A 26,728-nucleotide genomic window follows, 5' to 3' on the forward strand; every position below is an offset into this window, starting at 1 on the left:
TCCATCCACACAATTAAACAGTGGAAAACTGTTTGTGGATGTGGCTCACTGAGCCCATGATTAGCCAGTTTGGCTTTTCGCTGCAAAACTATTTGCAGCAGGCGGCCAGCATGTCTTCTGCACAACACACATTCACAGTTACCATTTCATCTTTCTTCCCTGTGCTCTTTGTTTGTAGTTGTACCAGCTGGCACTGTGGCAGGGCTACAGTCTCCACCTGTTGCAGTTCAGCTCAGTGAAAATAACTGAGATCATAGATGTGGACCACTTAATGGCCTGCTTCTTTCCTGAAGGTTTTGATGCAGACCAAGATACCTTTACCATGAAGGTACACTGTAGTATGTGAGCTTGTGTGCTGTGTGTCTCTATATGCGAAAAGTTAAAATACAATTGATCCCAGGTTATGATTGTTGTACTTTGTTGTCTTATCATACTAAGAAGTTTTGACATATGGAGAAAATTCAGTCATATTTTGTGATATTTGTACCAGAGCCTTGTGTGTATGTGTGTGTATGTGTGTGTATGTGTGTGTGTGTGTGTGTCCGCAGGTTCTTGCGATGCAGGGCTGTGCCTTGTGTATATTTGAGCAGGAAAAAAGGCACAATATCCTCAGCGAGAAGGGGCTTTGCAAACTGCTGCGTGTGCTGAACTTCATTAGGATCATGATGCAGGCCTTTCAGCAACACGAACACCTCCACTGGCAAATATATAAGGGTATATAAAAGATGTACATCTTTTGTAGTTTCAAAAGAGCTTGAAAGGACTTTGCTTTTCCTTTGGTTTGGAATTCAGGAAGAGCTAGTGTGAAACAGGAAAAAATATTCTTCATCCATTGTTTAAACTGAAGTGAAACATTATAAGATTCTTATGAATTTGATGTAGTGTTGTAGAGCTAGCTTCCTTACTGTATGTTGCTTCCTTTTTCTTTCTCGTCTTATCCAGGTGCATCAAACATTTACACCATCTGCCGCTTCTTGATGATGAAGAAGTACAGCGCACAGGTATTTTTAGACAAATGTAACATAAATACTGCATTTCTTGTTTGAACTGTTATTTATGTGTGTGTGTGTGTGTATATATATATATATATATATATATATATACACACACACACACACACACACACATCTGACGATTCATACACTCTAAAAGGAAAGGCGAAATGGAAGAGGGTGAGAAACAGTTTGTAACACAAGTTATGATTCAGAATAGAACTCAAAATGTTGAAAGCTTTTGATGAAAAACAACATCATACATATCTGAGCCAGTTGTTGTAAATTGTGCTTATTGTTACTGTGAAAGTATCTGAGTTTTCAAAAGGGATTTTTCTTTGATTCCCTCACTTTTGCAGATTGGTAAACATGCAACACTTAAGCCTGAGTGGTATTCTTACATAATGAATGAAATGTGTGAGTTATAATGTGTTTATATAGTCATCATCTCTTCATGATACCGTATGCCACCATTTATAATCCTCTTTAGGCACTGGAGTACCTTCTGTGGGCGAGCATCAGTTTAGAATTGTCCATCCCTCTGATGACAGCCAAGTATCTGCCGTTGATCATCACACTCTACTGTGCCGTCTGCCACTGTTACTATGACAACCAGGCTGAGGTGCAGGCAGAGGTGAAAGACGTCTGGTGCATCCAGACACCTACAAACACACAGTCATCGACACATGCTATTGGCAGTCTGATTTAATAAGTTATAAATACTAAGCAGCTGTCACCTGTTCATCTGTCTGCAGTTTTCTGTTTGCCAGTCGGCTGTTAATTTGCTGTAAAGAAGGGCTTTGTACAAATGTATAGTTTGATTTTTATCAGTCTGCTGTGCTAAGATATTGCTCTTCCAAACAGGCTAAAAATGTCTGTTTCATGCATGGCTACAGCAAAACAAAATACACATGACATGCTTATTGTGTATGGATATTTAAAAAATAATTATTTAACCTCTTTAAAATCACACTAAAAAGGTCCAGAATTATTCTGAAAGTCTGATCCCTCCTTTATGGGTTTGCTTGTGTGTCTTGAAATGCTTTCAGGAATTTGCCAGAAGAGCCCTTGGAAAAATCAATGAGCTTGCAAAGCTGGAGGAGCAGAGTGGAGTTCCTACCACCAGAGAGACTCAGAGAGCTTACAAAGAGGCTTCTGTCAAGGCAGGAGACTCCAGTTATTGAAATATGCTCTTAATATGGTTACTACGATTAGATGTTAGAGTTAAGATCACCTCTTATTGCCACTGTGTTTCACATTTCATGACAACTTAAAGTCATGACAGCTTATATATTGAATCAGTAGAAGTGTCATTTGATGTCTAGTTCAATCATGAGCTGTCATCCTTTCTTTGCCTTTACATTGTTGATGGTGTTGAAAACATTAAAGGTGACTCAGACCTTTCTATTTCAGCTGGCCGCTATGGTATTTAAGCGAGCAGTGTTTGATGGCAGAAGGAGACCCAAAGTCCCACTGAAAATGAAAACCAAACACACCCTGAAGGACATATCCAATGTAATAATTTCATCATAGTTTCTACTTTACTGTCATATTTTTTTTTTATCTCATCCTAAAGTGTACTGTCATTTATGGAGATGGTCAATATAGATGACAGACATTGGTAACTCATATTGCATTTAATTAATAAAGAGTTCCATTTTTGTTTGGATTTTGGATCAATTTAATTTTTGCAATTTATATTTGTTCATGCACTTGATACTTTCCACCTGGGGCACCTTAACACAGAGCTCTCTGCAAGAAGTCTCTTTTGATTATGTTAGCATAAATCTATTTACTTATATGATGAATATTTTTGTGAGTTAGTGTCATTCTTGTAAGATTACGTGAAAATGTATTCCTGTCTGTTTTTACTGTAGGTGCCATGGCCTCGTACTCCAACAGAGCGCATTCTTACAGGCCTGTTTGACAGCAAGGCAGGACAATTTTTTTGTATTCTGGAGGCTCTTTGGGACAGCACCACGCGCACTCTACAGATGAGAATGGCAGATGACCCAGAACAGCAGGACGTGTTCTCAGAACTCCTGTCTGCTGGCATTAGTATATTATCTGGTTAGTTAAACAAACACGGAACAGAAAATACACTGTAGTGATAGCGGTAAGACGGAAGGAAATCCTCAGGTGCTGCAGATACTTTGTAATGCTTGACATGCAGCTGAATATTTAAGGTCAGGAATTGTGAGATTAACATTTTTGTATGTTCATGTTTGTGAAGGATCAACAGATTCTGGTGAGAAAAGGTGTGACGATAACCAGTGCCTGTCTCCTATTGTGCTGACGCCAACTTCAACTCTATTGGATTTAGCCATTATGGGCAAGTCACGGTGTTCTTTTTTTCCCCTTCATATTGCATTAGTCACATACAGCTGTTTATCCTGTCTTGCACTGTGTTTGTTTTGTGCAGTGGTTTAGAAATCAGTAGAAGTTAAACAATGTGGTATGTTGTGTTACTAGGAGAAAACAAAGTGCCCATCATGTCAGCTGTGAGGTTCATCAAGCTGTTGTTTCAATACAAGCGACAGGATATGTTCACTGAACTTGCTCGAGAAATGCAGCAGGTTTTGTCTGTGAGTAGCACACAAGCAACTGTAATTCTCTTTCCTTAGAAAAGGGGAATTCAGTCAGTTAGTTTTCCCTTGTGTACTCTGGTGTTTGTAGTTGCAGTGTGTTCTGTGTTTCTGAATGTTGTTATGTTTTATTGATATGTTTTTTTCTGTATCAGGGTGTGGAAGGGCAGTCATTCAGGAAGGCAGAACGAGAGCTTACTTTGCTAGACAGTTTCAACATTCTGCTGTCTTCCCAGAGGAGCCATTCAAGAGAGGACAACAGGAAAGATGGTACCATTAATAAAATTGTGTCACATATGGACTGATATAGATCATTAGACCTCCAAAGTTAGCTGTAACTAAGTGAATGATATAAAACTGGTTTTGTTGATGAAGGAATCTTGTTGGTCATGTATTGTTGGTATCAAAACAGATTTGAAGTGGTTGGTGCCTGAAACAGAAAACATTTGAAAATGAAAACATAATTAGGACCACTGGTTATAATTTGATTGTTTGTCCACAGATTGTTTGTCACATTTATGAGTTTTAACATAGCTGCGTATTGTCAGATATAAGCTTATATTCTTTTTTTATGTTTGTTTCATATTATAATTAATAAGCTGGTAATCAGGCACTTAAAACTTGATTGTAGTTACTTGAATGCTTCACATAGTAATTAAATCTAATTAACGCATTACCTGCATTATGATGTTTCCACAGACAGACCAAAGTCTTCATTCCCAATGAGTGATGAGCTCATCGCGCTGGTAGATACCTTGCACAAGTCTGTCTGTGGATCTGCTCTGGTAAGTGTCTATGTTGTGTGTACATGTTTGTGCTGTGATTGAAGAATTATGACAGGGGTGTCAAACTCATCTTCAGGAGCCCATTTTAATCTCAAGTGGGCCGGATCAGTAAAATCACAACAGATTATAAATAACGACAACTCCAATTTTTTCTCTTTGTTTTAGTGCAAAAAAAGCATATTCTGAAAATGTTCACATTTAATGAACTATCTTTTCACAAAACATTATGAATGACCTAAAATTTCTTAAGACAAATAAGTGTAATTTCAACAATATTATGTCCCAGTTCATCATTTACACGTGTGCAGTACAACTTAAAGATCACAGAGTGTCTACAAAGGCACAAAACATTCGGTGTCTGAAACTGAATGATTTAGTATTTTACTTCATGATCAAAACAACTTATCATGATGTAGAAATTATTTTAAATTTGCATTAATTTCCTCATCTGTGTAGTAATCCCGACCACCTGAACGGACATACTACATCATACAAACTAAATGGGAACTATTTAGGAAGACGGTTAAGATGTCTGTCCCACTGCCTTGTGAATGTGTAAAATTTATACATAAAAATACATAAAAGTTGTGCAAGGAGCTGAACAATAGAATTTCACCAAACCAAATTCTTCTGTACTGAAGCTGCTGACTGACATTAAATTCCCAATGTTCTATGTCTTTAAATATTTCCACAGTAAGGATTCATTTTCTTCTCTGTAATCTTTACACTTTGCAAAGTCAGGCTGGTTTTGGCACATGGACCATGTGTTCGACACCCCTAGATTAGAGAGTAGGACTTTTTTGTCTGCTTGTGGTGCTTATTTACACACTGTATGTAACATATGTGTGTCTGTGTAGGAGGTGCAGCCAGATGGGGACCTAGTATTGGATATTGTGTTGTTTGTGTGGGGTAAGGTGAAGGTGGTGAGACAGAAAGATAAGCTGCAAATCCCAGAGTTTACACACTATCGAGCGAAGGTAGGTTATGGTTGTGACATAATATGTATTTATAAAGGAAAAAATTACGTTCATTATTATTAAATGTAAGGTTATTACTTTTATCATCTGCACTGAGCATATTATTTTCATAAATGCAATTTTTTAAATGAATTGTAGCATTGATTTTGACAGGATAAAATAGACATGAATATTCACTGTTCTGTTGTTTTGTATTTGTTGCTATTTGCCAACATGTTTGCAGTGGGTGTGGTGCCTGTCTAAGCTGTGTGAGGTGGCCTTTGCTTGTGACATAGCAACAGTTGACTGTATATTAACAGCAGAGATGATTCACACATTTGGGACACTACTAGAAAATGCAGAAGAACATTTTAATCAAGCAAAATGTCAAGGTGAGGAATCATTTTTTGACATTTGCCTCTGTGGGAGAACTGAAATTTTTAAGTTTTGTACTTCTTGATTGTGAACAAGCACAAACACATGCACATATCATGTTTTCCACACCATACCTGTGAGAATATTTTGATGTCTTATGCCTAGCAGATTGTGCGGCAGACCATAATGATACGAAGCTAAGCTCTTTGTCTCCTCTTGAGGTAAGTAAATGGTCCATGCAAAGCTACAACATTTAGTGCAATATTCTATCTTAGGTTTGTTTGTATGTGTTTTCAGAGTTCAAGTACAGAGCTGTTTCAGAAGGTATATGAGGTGGTGAGGAAGGGTCTTGAAGCTTTTGCCAAGGGTTCAGCTACACTGATGCCACATGACTGCTCAGCAGTCATTGATTGTTCCTTCATGCAGGTAAGTAATGAACCTGTGCAACGCGCATGTAAAAGACGCTGAAAGTTCAGTCTGATATTTAATCATGTCATCTCAGGATTGACTTGTCAGAATGGAACTCTTCAAAAACCATAACTGGATGTCTTCTTTTTCTGATAGAAATTTAGTCTGATCAATGCCCCAGCCCCTTCCATATCTCCAACATCACCAGAAGAGGGAAATGAAGAAGATAAAATAAGTATGAAGGAAAAAGAAGAAATCAAAGCAAAGACAGAATCAGATTTTAAGGACTGTCGACAGACTCAGCCCACACGCATGTTTCTGCTTGCCAAAGACCTTCGTTTAGAGCTAGACATCATCTACCACAGGGCATCCCTCAAGTTACTGCAGCTAAATACAGGTCAGACTCGCTGCTACATTGACAGTTTCACTCACTGGTGATTTTTCAGGAACTAATTCTTCTGTAGCCTCTGTTGAGATTTTAATCAATTTTATATTTAGAAAGATGGTGAAGCTTCCTTAACCCTCACTTGCTGTTAACAGAGGTTTAAATGCATGACAATAAATAAATAATCCATAAGAATAATGATAAAAAATATATATATCTACCCTTAGGTGCCTAACTGTAGACAGAAACAATGGTTCTCAATATGGTGGTTTGTCCTGACAGTGTTTTTTTTGTTGTTGTTGTGAGTAGTTACCGAGTCTGAACTGTTGAATCGGATCAAGAAGAACAAAGTGTCCAAAGCACTCTTCGTGATCCAGAAAGCCTTACTGATGTTCAAAAACGTGGAGCTAAATGACAGCAGCAAAACCAAAAGTCTGCTAGAGGTGACACAAGCACATTCACAATTTTTAGACACACTCATACATACATATGTAATGAAAAAATAATTTCTATGCTTACCTGCAAATGTATACATTGTATATTTGTTTGAAAACAGATTTGAAATATGCTTCCTTATAAATTATTATTGTTTTACAAGTGTTATATAATTGTAACATATTTACATTAAACTGGTGTCCTGGTTATGACACTTAACTGTAGAATGAAAGCTAATAATTGTTTTCTGGTCTATAAAACATCAGAAATTAGAAAGCAAATGTCTTTCACAGGACTTTAAATGACACACAGTGACTGAAGTGAGCTTTTAGGAAATGTGATGAATATTTAACTGGTTTGTCACTGTGTTCTTGATAGGAGGCTTCCACCCTTTTAGAAAAAGCAGGGCTAGAAGAGAGAAAACTGTATATGTCCACCATTCCTAAGACTCTGGCTGAAAATGCAGAAAAAGGAATGAGGGTCGAAGAAAACCCTCCACCTCCCCCCATTCTATGCTCACGCTGTGACCACTCCTTCACCTTTGCCCCAGCACCTTATAACTTGGCGGAAAAAGTAAGATTTGCTTTTGTGCTATTAACTTACTAATCTATAACTAAACACTCAACACACTGAATCTTTCTTTTTGTACTGTTGTACTGTTGTTACTTTCTAGGTGTGCTGGTACCAGCTTTGTGGTCGAGTAGCTGAGGGCCTTAACTGGAAAGTCCGCCTTGGAGACTGCAGTCTGCCAGGAACTGGAAAAATGGTACAATGTATTTATTTCACAGAAGAACATTAGGTCAAGTGAGGCAATTTTTTTTTTTTTACAATTTTTTTGTCTCAGTGTTTATGACATTAGGCCTGACATTTTTTCTAGGTACCAGCAGTGTATGGAGAATGTGTGCTGAGGGTGGAAGGGCTGGAGCCCAATCAGAAGTACGTGTTTGCTGTTGCAGCATACGACAGCGAAGGCAAGCTACTAGGCAACACAATAGGAGGGACAACATTACCAGTGTTGGCATCCCTACCTGTACCTCTCCTCGCTGCATGGGCTCACTTGGCTCAGGTACACTTCACACTACTCCAAACCAGCACCAAGTACACAGACAGAGAACAGGCAGCATTATTCCTGGAGGTTCCTTGTCTTCTTCTTCAGGTGGCATTTCAAACGGAGCAATACACCATAGCAAAGAGGGCCTGCAGGGAATTGTGGAGCCACTATACATACCCTGGCTGTGGGCCCCAGAGCACAGATGATAGATTTGCTACAATAGAGTAAGGAGGGACACCAATGCACTCCACATATGTCAAACCATTGAATTTGTCTTTAATTTGCATTTACTTATCTCCTTCTACTCTGTCCACATTCATCATGATGAAGGTTGCGTAAACAAGCCCTGCACTGCTCCTCTCCTCACCTACATCAGTTGTTCCTCATCTCCATCTTCATTGAGACAGAGATCAACATTCAGCAGGGATCGCTCTATTGTGACTCATTTAGTGACAATGGACCATTTATCTGGGAACAGGTAAAGAAATTGATCTGGATAACTAACAATATAAGTATAATGAGTAAGCATTTTTCCAAATTGAATGACTGTCTAGTGCTCTCTGGGTAGTGATCATAGTTAGCAGCATCACTCTGTGAAAGTCTGTGTCCTTTTTGTTTTACTGGTGTTGATGTGAATAGAAGTTATATCACAAATACATAAATGATATGTTCCTATGTCTGTCTGCAGGAAGCCAGACTGGCAGAATGTGAGCGAATGCTGGTGGCCTTGGACTTAGCAATGTGTTTGAATGATGGTAGCGGTGCTGTGCAAGCTGTAGTTAGTTGCTATGGCCTCTTGGCACCTCTGATCTTCCATCAAATCACCTGTGAACCTGTGGTGCAAGTATGCAAAACTTAATCTGTGCAAGTGCTAACAGTCTAACACAATAGACACTGTAAATAATTAATATCTATGTGTCTCTGCTCTTATGTTCAGGTGCTAGTGAAATGCTTGACCGTTTTGGAGGAGAATTCAGGTCTTCTCAAACAAAAATGGGCCGGAAACACTTCACAGTCATTCATGCACATGATAGCTTGCATCACCTACTATCTGTCAAAGGTGTGTGTGTTTGCGTTTATAGACAGTTTATAGTGGTTAGGTGTGTGCATTTCCTAAATGTACAGTGGCATTCAAAATGTTGTCTGTGTGGGCAGTTCTAACTCTTAACTGTTTTTGTAGTAACAAATGTCACTTCTACAGAACATAGCAAATTTTTTTTGAAGCATTACATTAAAAAAACAGCTGGAAAACGGATAATTTTCTTTTTAAAAAACTCAGTACTTAATAATTATTAGGATATTGCCAAAACATGAGTGATTTGGTACTAAAGGTAAAGGAAATGTAGAATGTTATTTGGTACCCTGTTGTTGTATTCAAGTTTTTGAGGAATAAATGAGAAATAGTTCATTATGAAAGCTCAATGTCAGTTTAAGAGTTCAAGACGAAATGAAAATCTCAATTTTGATTGATTTGAAGTACCACATATTCACTTGGCCATCTTTAAATAATAATTTGATTGACATTATGCTGGATATTGTTTGAATTGCATGTTAACCTGTAATTGCATTGGACTTACTGCTAAATACTGGCTAATGTTTAGTAGATGTTCAGGACAGTTTGTTATAAATTACCAGGGAAACGTAGTGCATCACAGATTCTTTAGCAGAAGTTACTTCAGTGAATTTTACTACCAGGTTATTTAGAACTTGTCACAGTAGGGCATGCATGTATGCACCTTATTTATTTATTATTCTGTGCTGACTTTGATTTACATTTTATATATTTAGCAGTAATTACAAATGTTATCCAGACAGAAGCCTTGTGCAGAACCATTTGAATGTTCATATCTTCTTGACAGGCTTTACGTGTCCTCAAGAAGCATCAGATGGCTGCTTTGGTCATGGAGTTGGGTTGCAAGCTACTCCAGGAGGTCTATGATGCCCAGCAGCAAATAAGTAGATTTGCCACCCAAACTGAGGGTGCAAGAAACAGTGGAAAAGTGTGTATTTATTTCACGATTAATGGCTGCTCTTTGTTAACAGACATTAGTGAAATTTAAAAAATACAATTGTCAAGTATTGTTTTTATATTTTTACACGTTTCTACTTTGTAATCTGTTTGTGTATGTGTGTGTGTGTGTGTGTGTGTGTGTGTGTGTAGTCTAAGACAGTAGGTCAAGCTGCAGTAAAGGGTGAAATGAAGATTAATCTTCAGTTAAAGGCACTGCAAAAGAAGAACAAGACAAAAGTCGTACCAGAAGTAACTCTAGCCGCACACAATGGTAGTACACAGACACATGGTGGTTTCGGTACTTATAAAAAATGTAGACATCTTAAAAACTAAGGCTTGTTTATAATGAGAGCTTTACATTACTTTGTTAAAAAAAGGTGAAATGATGAGAAACTTTTATTTCAGTGCTTTTTAGGCCACACCAGAAACCAGTATGCTCTCTGAATGTTGTCTTAGTTTCACACTGAATACAGCATCTTTATTCACAGAGGTTTCATCGTCATTGCCTGGCTGCAAGGATCCTGCCATACTGTATGACCTGATCTCTAACAGCACATTAATTGATGCCTATCAAGATGGTAAGTGGCATACTCTTGCATGCCTGTTTTAATGAATAATTGCTTTTGCTTATTCACACCTTTGTATTTGCATGTGTTCTTTTTAGTGATGAAGCTCAAGTCCATGGCATATTTTACTGAGTTTGCAGCGCTGCTGCTTCAGAGAACCATGGAAGAAGGCCACATAGACCTTGTGTTAAACTGGGGTCAAAGCATTTTTGAATTGCTTTCCAGGTATATCTTTATTTGACACTTCTTCAAAGATTAAAAAAGGAAATGGCTAAATTTAGGATTTCAACTATTATTTGTTGATGATTGTGTTTCATTGTTGATCATTGTTGTTTCATACTCAAATCAATACTGCTATTATCAAAATATTACACAAGTCATAATTGTTGGCCTCTTTATCGTCCAAAGTAGCTGTTTTCTTCACACCTTTAAAGATTGTGACAGTATGGGAATGGTCTTGTCTTTGTCAGGCGTGACACGGCCATGCGACTATCAACAAAATCTGTGGATAAAAGCAGTCAGAGTAAAAAGCAAAGTAGTATTCAGGCTCTGAAGGAAAATGAAACACCCCAGGTAAACAAAAAGACATGCACATACACGTAGGTACACAGTGGCAAACAATATCCTGAACTTCTGTGCTATGTTAAACATATGCAAGTTACCCCTCTGCTGCCATTGGGCTCTAACTCTGGCTCAACTGTAGTGCTTGAAATACTCAGATAACCTCGTAACACCCATAATTTGCAGACAGTTGGAACAAATACAAAAAAATGTAATGTACATTTTTTTGCTTATTACATTTTGCAGTACATAATGTTTGCATTACTGGTTAAGATGAAACACATGCATAAAAATACCTTATTCTGCTTCTTACCACAGAACAAGAGCATGCCTTCACAAGAAGAAAGAAGAAAGAAACTGAAGGACACAATGCCACGCAGCATGCTCCGGAGAGTGAGAACTAACAGGTACAGTTATGTGTGCATGTGTTTATCTCTTTATTGAGGATGTCTAGTGTTGGTATGTAATTATAGATGTGGGTTCATGTAAACACATGTTCACTGGACTTCTATCTCTCTGTGTGTGTGTGTGTGTGTGTGTGTGTGTGTGTGTGTGTGTGTGTGTGTGTGTGTGTGTGTGTGTGTGTGTGTGTGTGTGTGTGTGTGTGTGTGTGTGTGTGTGTGTAGGGAGATGCAGGCTGTAGAGAACCTGCTAACCAGAATGTCGTCTGTGGTGCAGCGACAGAAGAAGCAGCTTCAACTGCGGGGATTGTGCTGTGGGGAGAGAGCCTGGAGAGCTAATCTGAACTACCTTTTGGCTCAGGCACATTTAGCAGTGCTTTATCAGGGCCTGGACCAGCTGTGTGGTGGAGCTGTGCACAGGTTCACGCACATATAATGCCAGTTTCTTTGTCTTTTTGAGTATTTTTTTGGTGAAATGTTGATTCACCTATGATAGTAAGTGTCCCAAGAGGATACTAGAAGTGCATGTGAACACTAAGAGACACAATTTGCTATAAATATAGATAATTCTCCATATACTTTATGTGTGTATATCTGTAACTTTATATAATTCTTGTGTTTCGCTTAGGTACAGCCAGTTCCCTCCCTTGTTTTTTTCTCTGGCCTACTCCGGTGTCCTTTTGTCGAGGAAGTTACACCAACAGCTGCCTTCTAAACACGAAGTTGTCTTGGAGAGCACCTCCTTGCACTCCAGTGTCCATGATTGTGTGACGAATACACACAAATGCAGGAACAAAAAGGAGGGTGAGGAAAATGGTGCACTGAAAATTTTGGAAAAGAAAAGTTGTCTGGTCTGTCTTATGTCACTTGAGTGAACCTTTTATTTAGCAGTCCGAGTTGAAGACTCTGCCACAGAGGAGAGTGGTGAGGAGGATGAAGACTGCTCTCAAACTGTGGAAACACATATGGAGACGTCGAGATACACTGCTGCCTTTCTCCTGGATTCACTTAACAAAGCTGCTCTACATCTTCGGAGGGCCATGGTACTGTAGATGCCTCAACAGACATTCACTAACACACACATAAATAACACATGACATGCAGAAAAAGCCAGCCTTTTTGTATAATTGTATAAAAACCATGAATCTTTCCCGCAGTGTGCATATTCTGAATTGTGCAATATGTTCTATGTGTGCTTTTCATTTTATTTTTAATTATTTGTGTACTATATTGTATCATATGCATCTATTTTTAATGTTTTCAAGGTGTTGGCCCATCGTGGTGGTCACTGGACCACTTTGCAGTATGTGTGTCAGACCATGTGGGACCAAAGTTGCAGAATCACTCTCCAAGTACAGATGGCTGATCAGCCTGAAACTCCCTCCTCCATCACAGCAGAGCAGTTGTACACCATCTTTACCCCGCTGCTGGTGCTGGCTACTGACCTCATTATGGATATGTTGAACAAACTAGGGGTCAGTGTCACATACCACTATTTATACATGTAGCTGCTCATCAAAAACTCACAAAATTGTAAAAGCAAAACTTCTAGATTGCAAAATTTGTTGTGATATTTAGGCACTGAGTGGCATGGTTGCCATAGTTTACAATTTGTCATCTGAGCAAAAACAAATTTGCAGCTACAAAATAAAGACAATGTTTGTGACTTTCATTTTCATATTTTTGCAGCTGTGGAGTTTGTATGACAGTGACTTGACTGAGGAGGAACTCGAGTCCAGTCTCCACTTCTCAGTGCCACTAGATGACAGCACCCAGGTGGACCTGCGTTGGATTCACACATTGGCGTTGTACACTCTGGAGCGGCTCCATGATGGTGGCAAATGGGAAAGCCTGGCCCACTTTGCCTTACTTTTCAATTCATACACAAGGTGAAAAAGACAGAGTTTACATAGAGACATTTAGAAGGAACAGGGATTAGCAAAGATTGATGGTAATTTCTTCATCTTTTCAATGTTAAGACTTTAGTTGCAAAGAGGAAGCATGAAGTATAATATGTTCAAGAAAATTCAGTGAAGTATACAGAAATCATTTCAGTGTTAAATGAATATTGTGGATTTTTAAACAGGCATTCATTACCTGACAGGTCTAAAAACAATAATTCATCTAGATCAGTGGTTCTCAACCCTGTTCCTCAGGACTCCATGTCCTGCATGTTTTAGATGCTTCCCTGCTCCAACACACCTGACTCAAATGATCAGCTCGTCATCAGGCTTCTGCAGAGGCTTGATGACGAGCTGATCATTTGAGTCAGGTGTGTTGGAGCAGGGAAGCATCTAAAACATGCAGGACATGGAGTCCTGAGGAACAGGGTTGAGAACCACTGATCTAGGGCGCTATCCCAGAGTACTTGCCAATGGTTTTAGTTGCATGTTGTCATCTAAAATTAATTAAATAATAATAGTAATACTGTGGTCTTTTTGACATGAGAGTGTGAATGAGCCACCCTTTGATCCTCTCTGTAGAAGTGCCTACCGAAAAAGTGATATATTTGAACATATCCAAAAGGAAAACTTTTTCTATGATTTATTTGCAAAAAATGCAACAAGTCCTCAAATAGCAAATGAGATCTTCGTGGAAAAAGTATGGCCTCAAAGGATAGTATTTTCCTCTTTATCAGAAATAGGTTCATGTAAGCATTTGCAAAATTATCCACCAGTCTTCTACATTGGCTTGCTTAGTTTGTCCACATTTGTCAAAATGTCAGCAATTTCCATAGTATGGTCTAATTTGTTTTATGTCTTTCTCAGGGAACGTTACTCCTTGATTGTAACTCCTCTGCTCATTCATGCTCAGAGGAGACTGCTTGAACGAATTGGTACTCTTGGAGGACCTGCAGTACCACAACCACACCATGTTAAGACACTGAAAGCCACTGGCAAGGAGGTAGCATGTACCCACACACAAATATGTTTAGGTGTATGATACTACAGTCAAAACCAAAATGTAGCGAGGAAAACCAAGCAAATACAACTGCTATATACTTTTGAGTTGTTTGTAAGATAACGGGGAAGCTTATTTGTGCTTGTTAGTCCAGTTCAAAATGTAATAACTGCTATATTATTGTTGAGTGTACTGTATGTGTATGTATGTGGTGCTTTGTTTTCTGCCTTTCAGGTAACTTTCAGAAGTTATGCAGGCTGCCAGCTGCTCAGTGGGTGGAGCCCTCAGTCTGCGCAGCAGCAACTGCCTATTCACAAAAAAGCAGCACTCTCAAACGCTAAATCTCGAGAAACAGCTGCATTGAAAGGTTTGAATATCCATGCAGTAGTAAATTGGGATGGCTGCCCTCCATATATTACAGAATAGCATTAGAATGGTAGTATAGCAATTACAAGATACTGGGTTTTGAATGGGGAAAAATTACCCGAATGTTACGGAAAATAGAAACGACAAAGGCCAAATGAATGTGTACAATTTGTGTTTGGATAGTGATGTTTTCATTTCTACATGTCATGTGTTTAAGGTGCCGAGATACAACGCTCCATGTCCCTTGTGTGCGTGCCTCTGGATGTGGAAGACTCACTGAGCTGTTATCGGCAAGCTCTTGAGAAAAGAGCTCATTGTCTTCAGGTCTTCCAGCATAGTCGCTCATTAGTTTTTCTGCTCCTGGCACACACACAGTCCTGTGAGTTCAGTGCTTCTTGAGTAACACACACACACACTCACAGAATAACTGTTTAAAACTTTTACTGTTTGCTCTGCTTTTTCACATTTTAAGGCTTTGTGACACAGTTGCAGCCCTGTCACAGCAGAGGTCTCAGCCGTTCAGCAAGCCTGGTGGATTTCAGGACCTTTGTTATACCCACTCCAAACCTCGAGCCTTGTGACCTGATGGAGGAGGACTACAGAACTCCAAGTGCTATCTACAGCCTCCCTATCAGCCCTAAACACACGCAGACTGTCATTGCTTCATACTCCACTTCCATAAGTAAGAACACAAAATGCATTAAAGCACCTAGAGAGACTTTAATAGCACACGTAACATTAACAAAATAAGTACTGACAAGTTGTCATTTGGTTGGACACTGGACACTGGGGTGTTTTACAGATGGGAGTTACAGAAGATTAAATTACATGGCGTAGGATGAATTATAGGTTTTACTGTTCCTTCCATGTTAAATCAAATTTTTTTCTACAGAGTATGCCCAGGCTAACGGTCACGACTCTCTCAGAACTTTGGCATTGCATGAAATGGGAAACCTACAGTTCTACAATGGAAACACGCGGTAAGTTATCTGTGTGTGAGCTGAAGCAAACCAATAGCCTTGTATTGTATGCATTAACTGACAGGTACACAGCAAAAATATCTAAGTTGAGTGCGTCATGACTTTTCATTCTTGTAATAATAGCATTCTTGCCTGTGTTTTATCTCCAGCGCAGCACACTCCTGCTGGAGTAAAGCTGTAGATTGTGCCTTGCACAGCTCAGGTGCTGTAGAAAAATGGGATGGTATTTCCTTTGAGGGTGGATCTATGCAGGAATCCTTAAAACAGGCTGGCATTTGGGGATGTCTACAGGCTGCTGTGCTCACTGCTAAGATAGCACAGTAGGTTAAGATTTATCACTGATTTGATGTGTAAGTAAGTATGTGCCTTTGCATCGTACCTATTCTTAAGAGATATGTTTTGATCTCCAGGTATATCTTAACCTCTGATATCAGCCAACGGACCAAGTGCTGTCTCCTATCTGTTCACCTCTTTAAGGTAATACTTCTAGGGAATGCTAATCTCTCTTCTCACATATTGTCCATGTATTTTTTTTACTTTTGCCACCTAATGCTCCATTCAGGTAATAATTACAGAAGATATTTTTCCTCTTATGACTGGGGCGCATTTTTAATTTTATGTGTATATTCGTGTATGTATTCATTCTGACACGCTTGCATGTATATGACTGATTTCCTTAGTGTGTGCTGTGTTGCTCCATGCCTGAACCCCAGTCCGACATCCATTATGCGTCCCACAGTATTGGAGATGAACTGCTCCTTGGAGTTGACCTTTTTTCTGAACCAAACAGACTTCACCTCAGCACTACTGTAACAAGTCTTAACTTTGTTTGCCACTGGCTTTTCACCACAGGCTACTGCATTACGGTACATGCATAAACACTGTCTCTCTGCCCTCATTTTGAATTGCAACGCATCAGATGAGTAATTGGCTTCATGTGAGGTTGTTTTTGTAATTCCAGCTGCTGCCCATACTAGCTCTTTACCTACATTTTGTGGGGACTGTGTGCCGAGATGTACAACGTACTGCTGAGGGCAAAATACTAAAGGTCACAATTTTTATGGTCTCATATGTTTACATGTGAATATTTTTTCTCTTACGGTGAAGTATTTATTCTATTTGGGTGTCTTCTGCAGATGCGTGTCCTCACTGAACTGTGTCTGTTCACTGAAGCTATAAAGGAGGCACTTCAGCTCACACAAGGGATAGGTGTCCTTCTGCCATATGGACATTACATGTCCAACGCCAGTCTGAAAGTATGAATATCTGTTTTTTCCAGCTCATTGAATTTTGAGTTTTGTTTTCTGATGTTTTCAGTGACTTGTAGTGACAGTCACGTGCTCCTGACTGTCCTGGTACTTGAAACATTTCTGTTGTATAAACCTGTAATGTCAGAAGTGTAACATATCACTGTTGTTGATATATTCTCTCTCTCTCTCTCTCTCTCTCTCTGCTTTTATATATGTGTGTGTGTGTCTGTTGCCTCTGATCTAGTTTAATTTAACCAGTAGTCTAACTCTGCCGATTTGTTCCAGTGCTGCCTCTGCACAGAAAAATTGAAAATACTGTTTGTGTTTATGTAGTGCTTCATTTTAATAAATATTTTGCTTATCATGCAGCCTTTGAAGACATTCTACAGCAACAGGTCTCTACTGGACAATGTGGAGGTACTTCTTATATAAGATTTCAGTGGATACAGGGACATTTCATCAGTGTAACACTGTCTGAATACTCCCAGTGTAGGTGCAAAATTAAATGTCACAGTGGAAGGTCACACAAATAATTTTTAAAAGGAAGAACCATACTACCATAGTTTATAGGGATCAAAAACATCACTGGTCTACCCATGCCATTTGGGCTACCTGTTACATTAAAGACATAGATCATAATTATCCAAAACTAAAGATCATACACATAGACACACAAACACACTTTTCTAGTACATGACAAAAATGTTATGTGGACCTGTTCTCTGTGTTCATGGTGCACTTTTGGCTGTATGTTTGGTGCAACAACATATATGAAGTGTGACTATTAAATAGCAAGACTGGGGTAATGTAAGCTAAACCACAGTGTGGATGTGCAAACCATGTGGTATACACTGACTAATGGGGAAGCAACTTCTGACAGTTTCAGTCTGCTCGATTTATATACAGTTTAATTAAATAAAATTGGTTCACATTATTAGTTTCATTATTTAAATGCCACACTGCACACATTCAACTAGATGCTCACTTAACTTACCTACTTAACTGGTTTCCTCTGAATGTCATCTGTTTGTATGTGATGCTTGTTTTTAGGTTTTGGACGAACTTGTAAACTGTGATTTAGCTCCAGAGATCCGCACTCTGTATGGACCCACAGTGTGTGTCAGATTCAACCTAGCTCGTACTCAGCTAGTCCTGGCACTGACAAACTCCGTACGTGGCCATCCCATTCCAGGTAAGTACTTCATCTTTCTGCTCATTATGTTGATTTTGTTTTTTTTGGGGGGTGTTTTCAACCAAATGTTTTTGCAGATTGTAGAATTGCATTATGTTCGAGCAAATATAGCATTAAAATGGCTGAAAATGCATTTAATTTGTATGGTAACATGCTTTTGTTCAACCTTTTCCACATCTTCAGTATCTGCAGGGTTTATGTGTGTTCTTGAGATAAATATGCTATTTATCTGCAAGATGTATTATTTTGTGGTTCAAATAAAGGTGTTAAACGTCACTTAACATGTTTTTAATCCATGTAATTCTTTTGCATATACCCTAGCCTGTAAGACTAACCCTATTCCATTATATTTCTCACTATTATTATTATTATTATTATAAAATGTATGTAACATGATTTATTTGTGTTAATGTGCTTGCATTCACTTTACTGAATGCAAGCCCAATCAATTAATATATATTTTTTAAAAGAGGCACTGTTTATCAAACAGCTTTTAATGCTCAAAGTGGAAATTTCTTTTGAATTCTGTTGAAGAAGAAGCCAGCACAGCAAGTTGTTTCGTGGACTCAGAACACCACGAGCAGGACAGATTGGAGACTGAGGGCTCTTGCCTACAGACGGTGAAGCCAATAATTCTCACTCTTGATGCTGGAAAGGAGAAATTAACCCAAGAAAGAATCAAGGTAAGATCGAGTGGGCTTATTTTTTTATTTTTAAAAAGCTTTCTTTATAAAACTCTTTCTTGATGAAATTTCTTTTCTTTCCAAAAGCCTGGCTCTGCTGTTCCCTTTCTGTAGTTTTCATAGTCTGCTGTCAAAGAAATATTCTAAACAGCTAAGAGAGCGTTTTGTAGAAACAAATCTGACCACCTAAGGTGATACTAAGACATGGCTCACCTAACTGAGGTTTTGAAGCAAACCATTTCAGTGCTGATGAACACAGTCCCACAGATGTCAGACTCTCCAATGACAGGCTGTGGCGGGCAGTGTCAGATACTTTTTGTAAATCAATCACAATAATTTTACAGAACTTTCTTGCATCCATTTTTTAGTAAATGTTTTCTAAAGTGATTTGCCATTTAGTGTAGTTTTGGCATTTACCACTTAAAATTAGTGTAATATTTGTATATTTGTCATCTCCTGTGTTGTAGTTCCTGTTGCTTGAAGGAGCATCTTCCTTGTTAGAATCCATTTCGCAGCAGCTCACATCTCATTCCTGTAGTGAAGTGGAGAACTTCGAACTGACAATAGAATTCAATCTTCTAAAAGCAAACCTCTACCTACAGCAAGACCATGCTGCTCTTAGGTATAGTGACCTTATGCATGTCTATGTGTGTGTGAGTGCGTGCGTGCATGCGTGTGTGTGTGTGTGTGTGTTAATCTGCTTATGTTTGTACATCCCAAGTATTCTAAACTTTTTAATGTTCTCCCTCAGCTCGGAGATGGCAATTTCATCTCTGGTGTTGCTGCAGACATCTCCTGTGATTGTTGGAGGATCCGGCGAACAGGTAGCAGAATTACTTAAAATAGTTGTAAAATCAAAATTGTCCATTTTTGAATCAAATTGAAGCACATGTATAAATAGAAGACAATAACATAACAGTGGTGCCTTTAGACATCTTAGTGCCTAATATGTTATACTGTTGATCTGTATAATAAGACATGCATGGAACCATATTGAGCCAGTTGAATGGTGATTTGTTATACATGGTGTATATGTATGCAGGTGATTGTATGTGTCATTACTTGTCCATAGGATGCCAAAGATAACAGTGTGCCAAACACCCTGCATGGAGACTATCCCAAAGCTGTTGAGGCAAGGGAGAGAATTGGAGTTTCTCTGTGGCTGCGCTGCCGCGTTGCTCTGGTCCACATCCTGGTTGCTGATGTGCCTGGCACTGCTGCTCTTTTCCCAGGTCTGTTGAGTGTTTACCTGTTCTTCCTTAATACCCTAAGAGATGTATTTAAGCCTAAAACTATTTGATTAATATCACATGGATTACAAACATCAATGAAGTAAGTAATCTTCATCCAACCTAAACTAATACTGGATGTACATTTGAAAAATATAAACAAGACAACTTTATGTTCATATATTGTTTAGAATTACTAAGTAATGAAATCAGTTGCTGCATCTAGGTTAGTAAATTACCAATAGATGCTACACATCAGATTTCTATGTGTGTGTGTTTCATGTGTGTGTATCTTTTAGGTAAGAACATGAACGAGGAGATAGCTCGGTTGTTGCAGGAGGGTCTCAGTGAATGTGTTCTATGGGGAGACCACAATACTCAAGCCCGACTGATGGTCGAACATGCACAACTGGAAGCATTGAGAGGCAGGACTGATGACAGCATGGCAATGCTGCAGGTACACATCATACACACACATAATCTGAAAACTTTGTTTTTTCATTTTTGTGTAATTATTTCCATTTGAGAAAGTGATGAACTGACGGGTGTAGCCAGAAAGTAGAGGGGATCACGCAAGAAGAGGCTGACTTGCACCAGTGTGGCCTAGAAGACAAGCAAAGTGGTTGAGTTTAGTGTTTCTTCACGGTCATATACTTGTACTTTGGAGCGCTCCACCATTTTTCCTTCTGTCCTGCTCTGTCAACACAGACCCAGACATCTGAAGGATCAGCACTTAATGCAAAGCCCTCAACACAGTGTTGAGCCACGAGCCAGCACACATTTGCTGACACACCTTACATGCCATGACATTGTCCTCCTGCACATGATTCCAGGAGAAACAACAAGAGATGTATGAAAAGCAATGCCCCGTGTGAGGCTCGAACTCACGACCTTCAGATTATGAGACTGACGCGCTGCCTACTGCGCCAACGAGGCCCGGAAAGCATAGAAAATGCCCATATGTTTTTGCTTCATGTTTGTTCTTCCTTCTGCGTCCTTCACCGTGTTTCTGTAAATGTTGCGCCTGAAGCTGGGACAAGCAGGAAAGTCCAAAAACAGTTTTTGGAACCAGAGTATCTCATGGCCACTGTCCATCAGTAAACAAGTGTAACAACAGAGCAGCAGGACTTTGTGTGCTGTTGACTGACAGCTAGGCTGAGCTGCACACAGAGGGAACATTATGAAGCGTGCGCTTGGACTACATTCACACAAAATCTCTACAATGCGGCATCTTCCCACAAGGTTGTGCAGCGCTGTGGCCATGTATATTTGTGCTTTAAAAAGTAACCAGCGTGAAAAAACCTCAAAATAATCTCTACGTCACTGATTTGTTTTGTCTCCTCCGTCAAGTTATTGTTCTCTAACTTGCTTGAGCACAGCCGCTCTGTCTGAATTTTGACGCTACCGTCTTCCTGTCAACAGGTATTATGCCTTTTTTCAGCAACATGAAAGCATGAAGTTCCACAGAACGTGCCGAGACCCAGATTCGAACCGGGGTTGCTGCGGCCACAACGCAGAGTACTAACCACTATACGATCACGGCAGCTTCCCTCCCGGGGCGCTCTGCTGTTGTGATGGCATGTGATGAGCTCCGAATATCAAACTTCATTGTGCGTTTTGTGCTTCTGAAATGATGTGTGTTAAAACACAGTCATGTTCTCCTGCATGATTTGTCAAGCAGTGAGGGGTGTGCTAAGAAGCTACAACATTCTTTTCCACTTACTAAGCACCTCTGTGCACAGAGGGAATACTGTAAATGTTGCAGAGTGAATAAGCTAAGGAAACTGTCGAGCTAGCCAGGAGTCGAACCTAGAATCTTCTGAGCCGTAGTCAGACGCGTTATCCATTGCGCCACTAGCCCTACGTATCAACAACTTACGTCACCACGTTGTAGCCATTGCAAGGCAAGATAACCCATTTCATTTTAACGAATAAGCCAGTGTTGAGAAAGTGATGAACTGACGGGTGTAGCCAGAAAGTAGAGGGGATCACGCAAGAAGAGGCTGACTTGCACCAGTGTGGCCTAGAAGACAAGCAAAGTGGTTGAGTTTAGTGTTTCTTCACGGTCATATACTTGTACTTTGGAGCGCTCCACCATTTTTCCTTCTGTCCTGCTCTGTCAACACAGACCCAGACATCTGAAGGATCAGCACTTAATGCAAAGCCCTCAACACAGTGTTGAGCCACGAGCCAGCACACATTTGCTGACACACCTTACATGCCATGACATTGTCTTCCTGCACATGATTCCAGGAGAAACAACAAGAGATGTATGAAAAGCAATGCCCCGTGTGAGGCTCGAACTCACGACCTTCAGATTATGAGACTGACGCGCTGCCTACTGCGCCAACGAGGCCCGAAAAGCATAGAAAATGCCCATATGTTTTTGCTTCATGTTTGTTCTTCCTTCTGCGTCCTTCACCGTGTTTCTGTAAATGTTGCGCCTGAAGCTGGGACAAGCAGGAAAGTCCAAAAACAGTTTTTGGAACCAGAGTATCTCATGGCCACTGTCCATCAGCAAACAAGTGTAACAACAGAGCAGCAGGACTTTGTGTGCTTTTGACTGACAGCTCGGCTGAGCTGCACACAGAGGGAACATTATGAAGCGTGCGCTTGGACTACATTCACACAAAATCTCTACAATGCGGCACCTTCCCACAAGGTTGTGCAGCGCTGTGGCCATGTATATTTGTGCTTTAAAAAGTAACCAGCGTGAAAAAACCTCAAAATAATCTCTACGTCACTGATTTGTTTTGTCTCCTCCGTCAAGTTATTGTTCTCTAACTTGCTTGAGCACAGCCGCTCTGTCTGAATTTTGACGCTACCGTCTTCCTGTCAACAGGTATTATGCCTTTTTTCAGCAACATGAAAGCATGAAGTTCCACAGAACGTGCCGAGACCCGGATTCGAACCGGGGTTGCTGCGGCCACCACGCAGAGTACTAACCACTATACGATCACGGCAGCTTCCCTCCTGGGGCGCTCTGCTGTTGTGATGGCATGTGATGAGCTCCGAATATCAAACTTCATTGTGCGTTTTGTGCTTCTGAAATGATGTGTGTTAAAACACAGTCATGTTCTCCTGCATGATTTGTCAAGCAGTGAGGGGTGTGCTAAGAAGCTACAACATTCTTTTCCACTTACTAAGCACCTCTGTGCACAGAGGGAATACTGTAAATGTTGCAGAGTGAATAAGCTAAGGAAACTGTCGAGCTAGCCAGGAGTCGAACCTAGAATCTTCTGATCCGTAGTCAGACGCGTTATCCATTGCGCCACTAGCCCTACGTATCAACAACTTACGTCACCACGTTGTAGCCATTGCAAGGCAAGATAACCCATTTCATTTTAACGAATAAGCCAGTGTTGAGAAAGTGATGAACTGACGGGTGTAGCCAGAAAGTAGAGGGGATCACGCAAGAAGAGGCTGACTTGCACCAGTGTGGCCTAGAAGACAAGCAAAGTGGTTGAGTTTAGTGTTTCTTCACGGTCATATACTTGTACTTTGGAGCGCTCCACCATTTTTCCTTCTGTCCTGCTCTGTCAACACAGACCCAGACATCTGAAGGATCAGCACTTAATGCAAAGCCCTCAACACAGTGTTGAGCCACGAGCCAGCACACATTTGCTGACACACCTTACATGCCATGACATTGTCTTCCTGCACATGATTCCAGGAGAAACAACAAGAGATGTATGAAAAGCAATGCCCCGTGTGAGGCTCGAACTCACGACCTTCAGATTATGAGACTGACGCGCTGCCTACTGCGCCAACGAGGCCCGAAAAGCATAGAAAATGCCCATATGTTTTTGCTTCATGTTTGTTCTTCCTTCTGCGTCCTTCACCGTGTTTCTGTAAATGTTGCGCCTGAAGCTGGGACAAGCAGGAAAGTCCAAAAACAGTTTTTGGAACCAGAGTATCTCATGGCCACTGTCCATCAGCAAACAAGTGTAACAACAGAGCAGCAGGACTTTGTGTGCTTTTGACTGACAGCTCGGCTGAGCTGCACACAGAGGGAACATTATGAAGCGTGCGCTTGGACTACATTCACACAAAATCTCTACAATGCGGCACCTTCCCACAAGGTTGTGCAGCGCTGTGGCCATGTATATTTGTGCTTTAAAAAGTAACCAGCGTGAAAAAACCTCAAAATAATCTCTACGTCACTGATTTGTTTTGTCTCCTCCGTCAAGTTATTGTTCTCTAACTTGCTTGAGCACAGCCGCTCTGTCTGAATTTTGACGCTACCGTCTTCCTGTCAACAGGTATTATGCCTTTTTTCAGCAACATGAAAGCATGAAGTTCCACAGAACGTGCCGAGACCCGGATTCGAACCGGGGTTGCTGCGGCCACAACGCAGAGTACTAACCACTATACGATCACGGCAGCTTCCCTCCCGGGGCGCTCTGCTGTTGTGATGGCATGTGATGAGCTCCGAATATCAAACTTCATTGTGCGTTTTGTGCTTCTGAAATGATGTGTGTTAAAACACAGTCATGTTCTCCTGCATGATTTGTCAAGCAGTGAGGGGTGTGCTAAGAAGCTACAACATTCTTTTCCACTTACTAAGCACCTCTGTGCACAGAGGGAATACTGTAAATGTTGCAGAGTGAATAAGCTAAGGAAACTGTCGAGCTAGCCAGGAGTCGAACCTAGAATCTTCTGATCCGTAGTCAGACGCGTTATCCATTGCGCCACTAGCCCTACGTATCAACAACTTACGTCACCACGTTGTAGCCATTGCAAGGCAAGATAACCCATTTCATTTTAACGAATAAGCCAGTGTTGAGAAAGTGATGAACTGACGGGTGTAGCCAGAAAGTAGAGGGGATCACGCAAGAAGAGGCTGACTTGCACCAGTGTGGCCTAGAAGACAAGCAAAGTGGTTGAGTTTAGTGTTTCTTCACGGTCATATACTTGTACTTTGGAGCGCTCCACCATTTTTCCTTCTGTCCTGCTCTGTCAACACAGACCCAGACATCTGAAGGATCAGCACTTAATGCAAAGCCCTCAACACAGTGTTGAGCCACGAGCCAGCACACATTTGCTGACACACCTTACATGCCATGACATTGTCTTCCTGCACATGATTCCAGGAGAAACAACAAGAGATGTATGAAAAGCAATGCCCCGTGTGAGGCTCGAACTCACAACCTTCAGATTATGAGACTGACGCGCTGCCTACTGCGCCAACGAGGCCCGAAAAGCATAGAAAATGCCCATATGTTTTTGCTTCATGTTTGTTCTTCCTTCTGCGTCCTTCACCGTGTTTCTGTAAATGTTGCGCCTGAAGCTGGGACAAGCAGGAAAGTCCAAAAACAGTTTTTGGAACCAGAGTATCTCATGGCCACTGTCCATCAGCAAACAAGTGTAACAACAGAGCAGCAGGACTTTGTGTGCTTTTGACTGACAGCTCGGCTGAGCTGCACACAGAGGGAACATTATGAAGCGTGCGCTTGGACTACATTCACACAAAATCTCTACAATGCGGCACCTTCCCACAAGGTTGTGCAGCGCTGTGGCCATGTATATTTGTGCTTTAAAAAGTAACCAGCGTGAAAAAACCTCAAAATAATCTCTACGTCACTGATTTGTTTTGTCTCCTCCGTCAAGTTATTGTTCTCTAACTTGCTTGAGCACAGCCGCTCTGTCTGAATTTTGACGCTACCGTCTTCCTGTCAACAGGTATTATGCCTTTTTTCAGCAACATGAAAGCATGAAGTTCCACAGAACGTGCCGAGACCCGGATTCGAACCGGGGTTGCTGCGGCCACCACGCAGAGTACTAACCACTATACGATCACGGCAGCTTCCCTCCTGGGGCGCTCTGCTGTTGTGATGGCATGTGATGAGCTCCGAATATCAAACTTCATTGTGCGTTTTGTGCTTCTGAAATGATGTGTGTTAAAACACAGTCATGTTCTCCTGCATGATTTGTCAAGCAGTGAGGGGTGTGCTAAGAAGCTACAACATTCTTTTCCACTTACTAAGCACCTCTGTGCACAGAGGGAATACTGTAAATGTTGCAGAGTGAATAAGCTAAGGAAACTGTCGAGCTAGCCAGGAGTCGAACCTAGAATCTTCTGATCCGTAGTCAGACGCGTTATCCATTGCGCCACTAGCCCTACGTATCAACAACTTACGTCACCACGTTGTAGCCATTGCAAGGCAAGATAACCCATTTCATTTTAACGAATAAGCCAGTGTTGAGAAAGTGATGAACTGACGGGTGTAGCCAGAAAGTAGAGGGGATCACGCAAGAAGAGGCTGACTTGCACCAGTGTGGCCTAGAAGACAAGCAAAGTGGTTGAGTTTAGTGTTTCTTCACGGTCATATACTTGTACTTTGGAGCGCTCCACCATTTTTCCTTCTGTCCTGCTCTGTCAACACAGACCCAGACATCTGAAGGATCAGCACTTAATGCAAAGCCCTCAACACAGTGTTGAGCCACGAGCCAGCACACATTTGCTGACACACCTTACATGCCATGACATTGTCTTCCTGCACATGATTCCAGGAGAAACAACAAGAGATGTATGAAAAGCAATGCCCCGTGTGAGGCTCGAACTCACGACCTTCAGATTATGAGACTGACGCGCTGCCTACTGCGCCAACGAGGC

The 26,728-nt window shown here is 40.7% G+C and overlaps 1 protein-coding gene and 10 non-coding genes across 18 annotated transcripts in view; 1 reads left to right on the forward strand and 10 right to left on the reverse strand.

The window, feature by feature from the left end:
* Window positions 1-26,728, forward strand: part of LOC110948775 (cilia- and flagella-associated protein 54) — a 34,265-nt gene that overhangs the window by 1,115 nt on the left and 6,422 nt on the right. For 3 of the 8 annotated variants that reach the window (XM_051937532.1, XM_051937533.1, XM_022190473.2), the window contains exons 3-54: window positions 179-328; window positions 549-714; window positions 943-1,001; window positions 1,483-1,626; window positions 2,042-2,155; window positions 2,406-2,507; window positions 2,870-3,062; window positions 3,226-3,324; window positions 3,465-3,577; window positions 3,733-3,847; window positions 4,277-4,362; window positions 5,220-5,339; window positions 5,563-5,710; window positions 5,862-5,914; window positions 5,991-6,119; window positions 6,258-6,498; window positions 6,796-6,929; window positions 7,300-7,494; window positions 7,595-7,687; window positions 7,799-7,987; window positions 8,078-8,196; window positions 8,303-8,450; window positions 8,661-8,816; window positions 8,910-9,032; window positions 9,832-9,972; window positions 10,134-10,254; window positions 10,472-10,561; window positions 10,648-10,774; window positions 11,020-11,122; window positions 11,429-11,517; window positions 11,737-11,931; window positions 12,140-12,315; window positions 12,400-12,554; window positions 12,777-12,986; window positions 13,201-13,400; window positions 14,280-14,415; window positions 14,647-14,779; window positions 14,996-15,157; window positions 15,251-15,460; window positions 15,671-15,758; window positions 15,908-16,078; window positions 16,169-16,235; window positions 16,439-16,624; window positions 16,720-16,806; window positions 16,895-17,014; window positions 17,378-17,425; window positions 18,059-18,200; window positions 18,735-18,883; window positions 19,351-19,505; window positions 19,635-19,707; window positions 19,956-20,115; window positions 20,412-20,569. In XM_051937532.1, the coding sequence (XP_051793492.1) occupies window positions 179-328; window positions 549-714; window positions 943-1,001; window positions 1,483-1,626; window positions 2,042-2,155; window positions 2,406-2,507; window positions 2,870-3,062; window positions 3,226-3,324; window positions 3,465-3,577; window positions 3,733-3,847; window positions 4,277-4,362; window positions 5,220-5,339; window positions 5,563-5,710; window positions 5,862-5,914; window positions 5,991-6,119; window positions 6,258-6,498; window positions 6,796-6,929; window positions 7,300-7,494; window positions 7,595-7,687; window positions 7,799-7,987; window positions 8,078-8,196; window positions 8,303-8,450; window positions 8,661-8,816; window positions 8,910-9,032; window positions 9,832-9,972; window positions 10,134-10,254; window positions 10,472-10,561; window positions 10,648-10,774; window positions 11,020-11,122; window positions 11,429-11,517; window positions 11,737-11,931; window positions 12,140-12,315; window positions 12,400-12,554; window positions 12,777-12,986; window positions 13,201-13,400; window positions 14,280-14,415; window positions 14,647-14,779; window positions 14,996-15,157; window positions 15,251-15,460; window positions 15,671-15,758; window positions 15,908-16,078; window positions 16,169-16,235; window positions 16,439-16,624; window positions 16,720-16,806; window positions 16,895-17,014; window positions 17,378-17,425; window positions 18,059-18,200; window positions 18,735-18,883; window positions 19,351-19,505; window positions 19,635-19,707; window positions 19,956-20,115; window positions 20,412-20,569 (7,041 nt within the window). The other 5 variants (XM_051937534.1, XM_051937531.1, XM_051937530.1 and 2 more) reach the window with 5 other exon arrangements.
* Window positions 20,976-21,048, reverse strand: trnam-cau (transfer RNA methionine (anticodon CAU)). The gene has a single exon. It is a non-coding gene; the product is annotated as a tRNA-Met (tRNA).
* On the reverse strand, window positions 21,901-21,973 carry trnar-acg (transfer RNA arginine (anticodon ACG)). Its single transcript has one exon. It is a non-coding gene; the product is annotated as a tRNA-Arg (tRNA).
* trnam-cau (transfer RNA methionine (anticodon CAU)) lies at window positions 22,396-22,468 on the reverse strand. The gene has a single exon. It is a non-coding gene; the product is annotated as a tRNA-Met (tRNA).
* trnar-acg (transfer RNA arginine (anticodon ACG)) lies at window positions 23,321-23,393 on the reverse strand. The gene has a single exon. It is a non-coding gene; the product is annotated as a tRNA-Arg (tRNA).
* On the reverse strand, window positions 23,816-23,888 carry trnam-cau (transfer RNA methionine (anticodon CAU)). The gene has a single exon. It is a non-coding gene; the product is annotated as a tRNA-Met (tRNA).
* Window positions 24,424-24,495, reverse strand: trnah-gug (transfer RNA histidin (anticodon GUG)). Its single transcript has one exon. It is a non-coding gene; the product is annotated as a tRNA-His (tRNA).
* trnar-acg (transfer RNA arginine (anticodon ACG)) lies at window positions 24,741-24,813 on the reverse strand. Its single transcript has one exon. It is a non-coding gene; the product is annotated as a tRNA-Arg (tRNA).
* trnam-cau (transfer RNA methionine (anticodon CAU)) lies at window positions 25,236-25,308 on the reverse strand. Its single transcript has one exon. It is a non-coding gene; the product is annotated as a tRNA-Met (tRNA).
* trnar-acg (transfer RNA arginine (anticodon ACG)) lies at window positions 26,161-26,233 on the reverse strand. The gene has a single exon. It is a non-coding gene; the product is annotated as a tRNA-Arg (tRNA).
* trnam-cau (transfer RNA methionine (anticodon CAU)) lies at window positions 26,656-26,728 on the reverse strand. Its single transcript has one exon. It is a non-coding gene; the product is annotated as a tRNA-Met (tRNA).

Source organism: Acanthochromis polyacanthus, chromosome 17, assembly GCF_021347895.1.
Source record: "Acanthochromis polyacanthus isolate Apoly-LR-REF ecotype Palm Island chromosome 17, KAUST_Apoly_ChrSc, whole genome shotgun sequence".
In the NCBI taxonomy this organism is placed as follows: domain Eukaryota; kingdom Metazoa; phylum Chordata; class Actinopteri; family Pomacentridae; genus Acanthochromis; species Acanthochromis polyacanthus.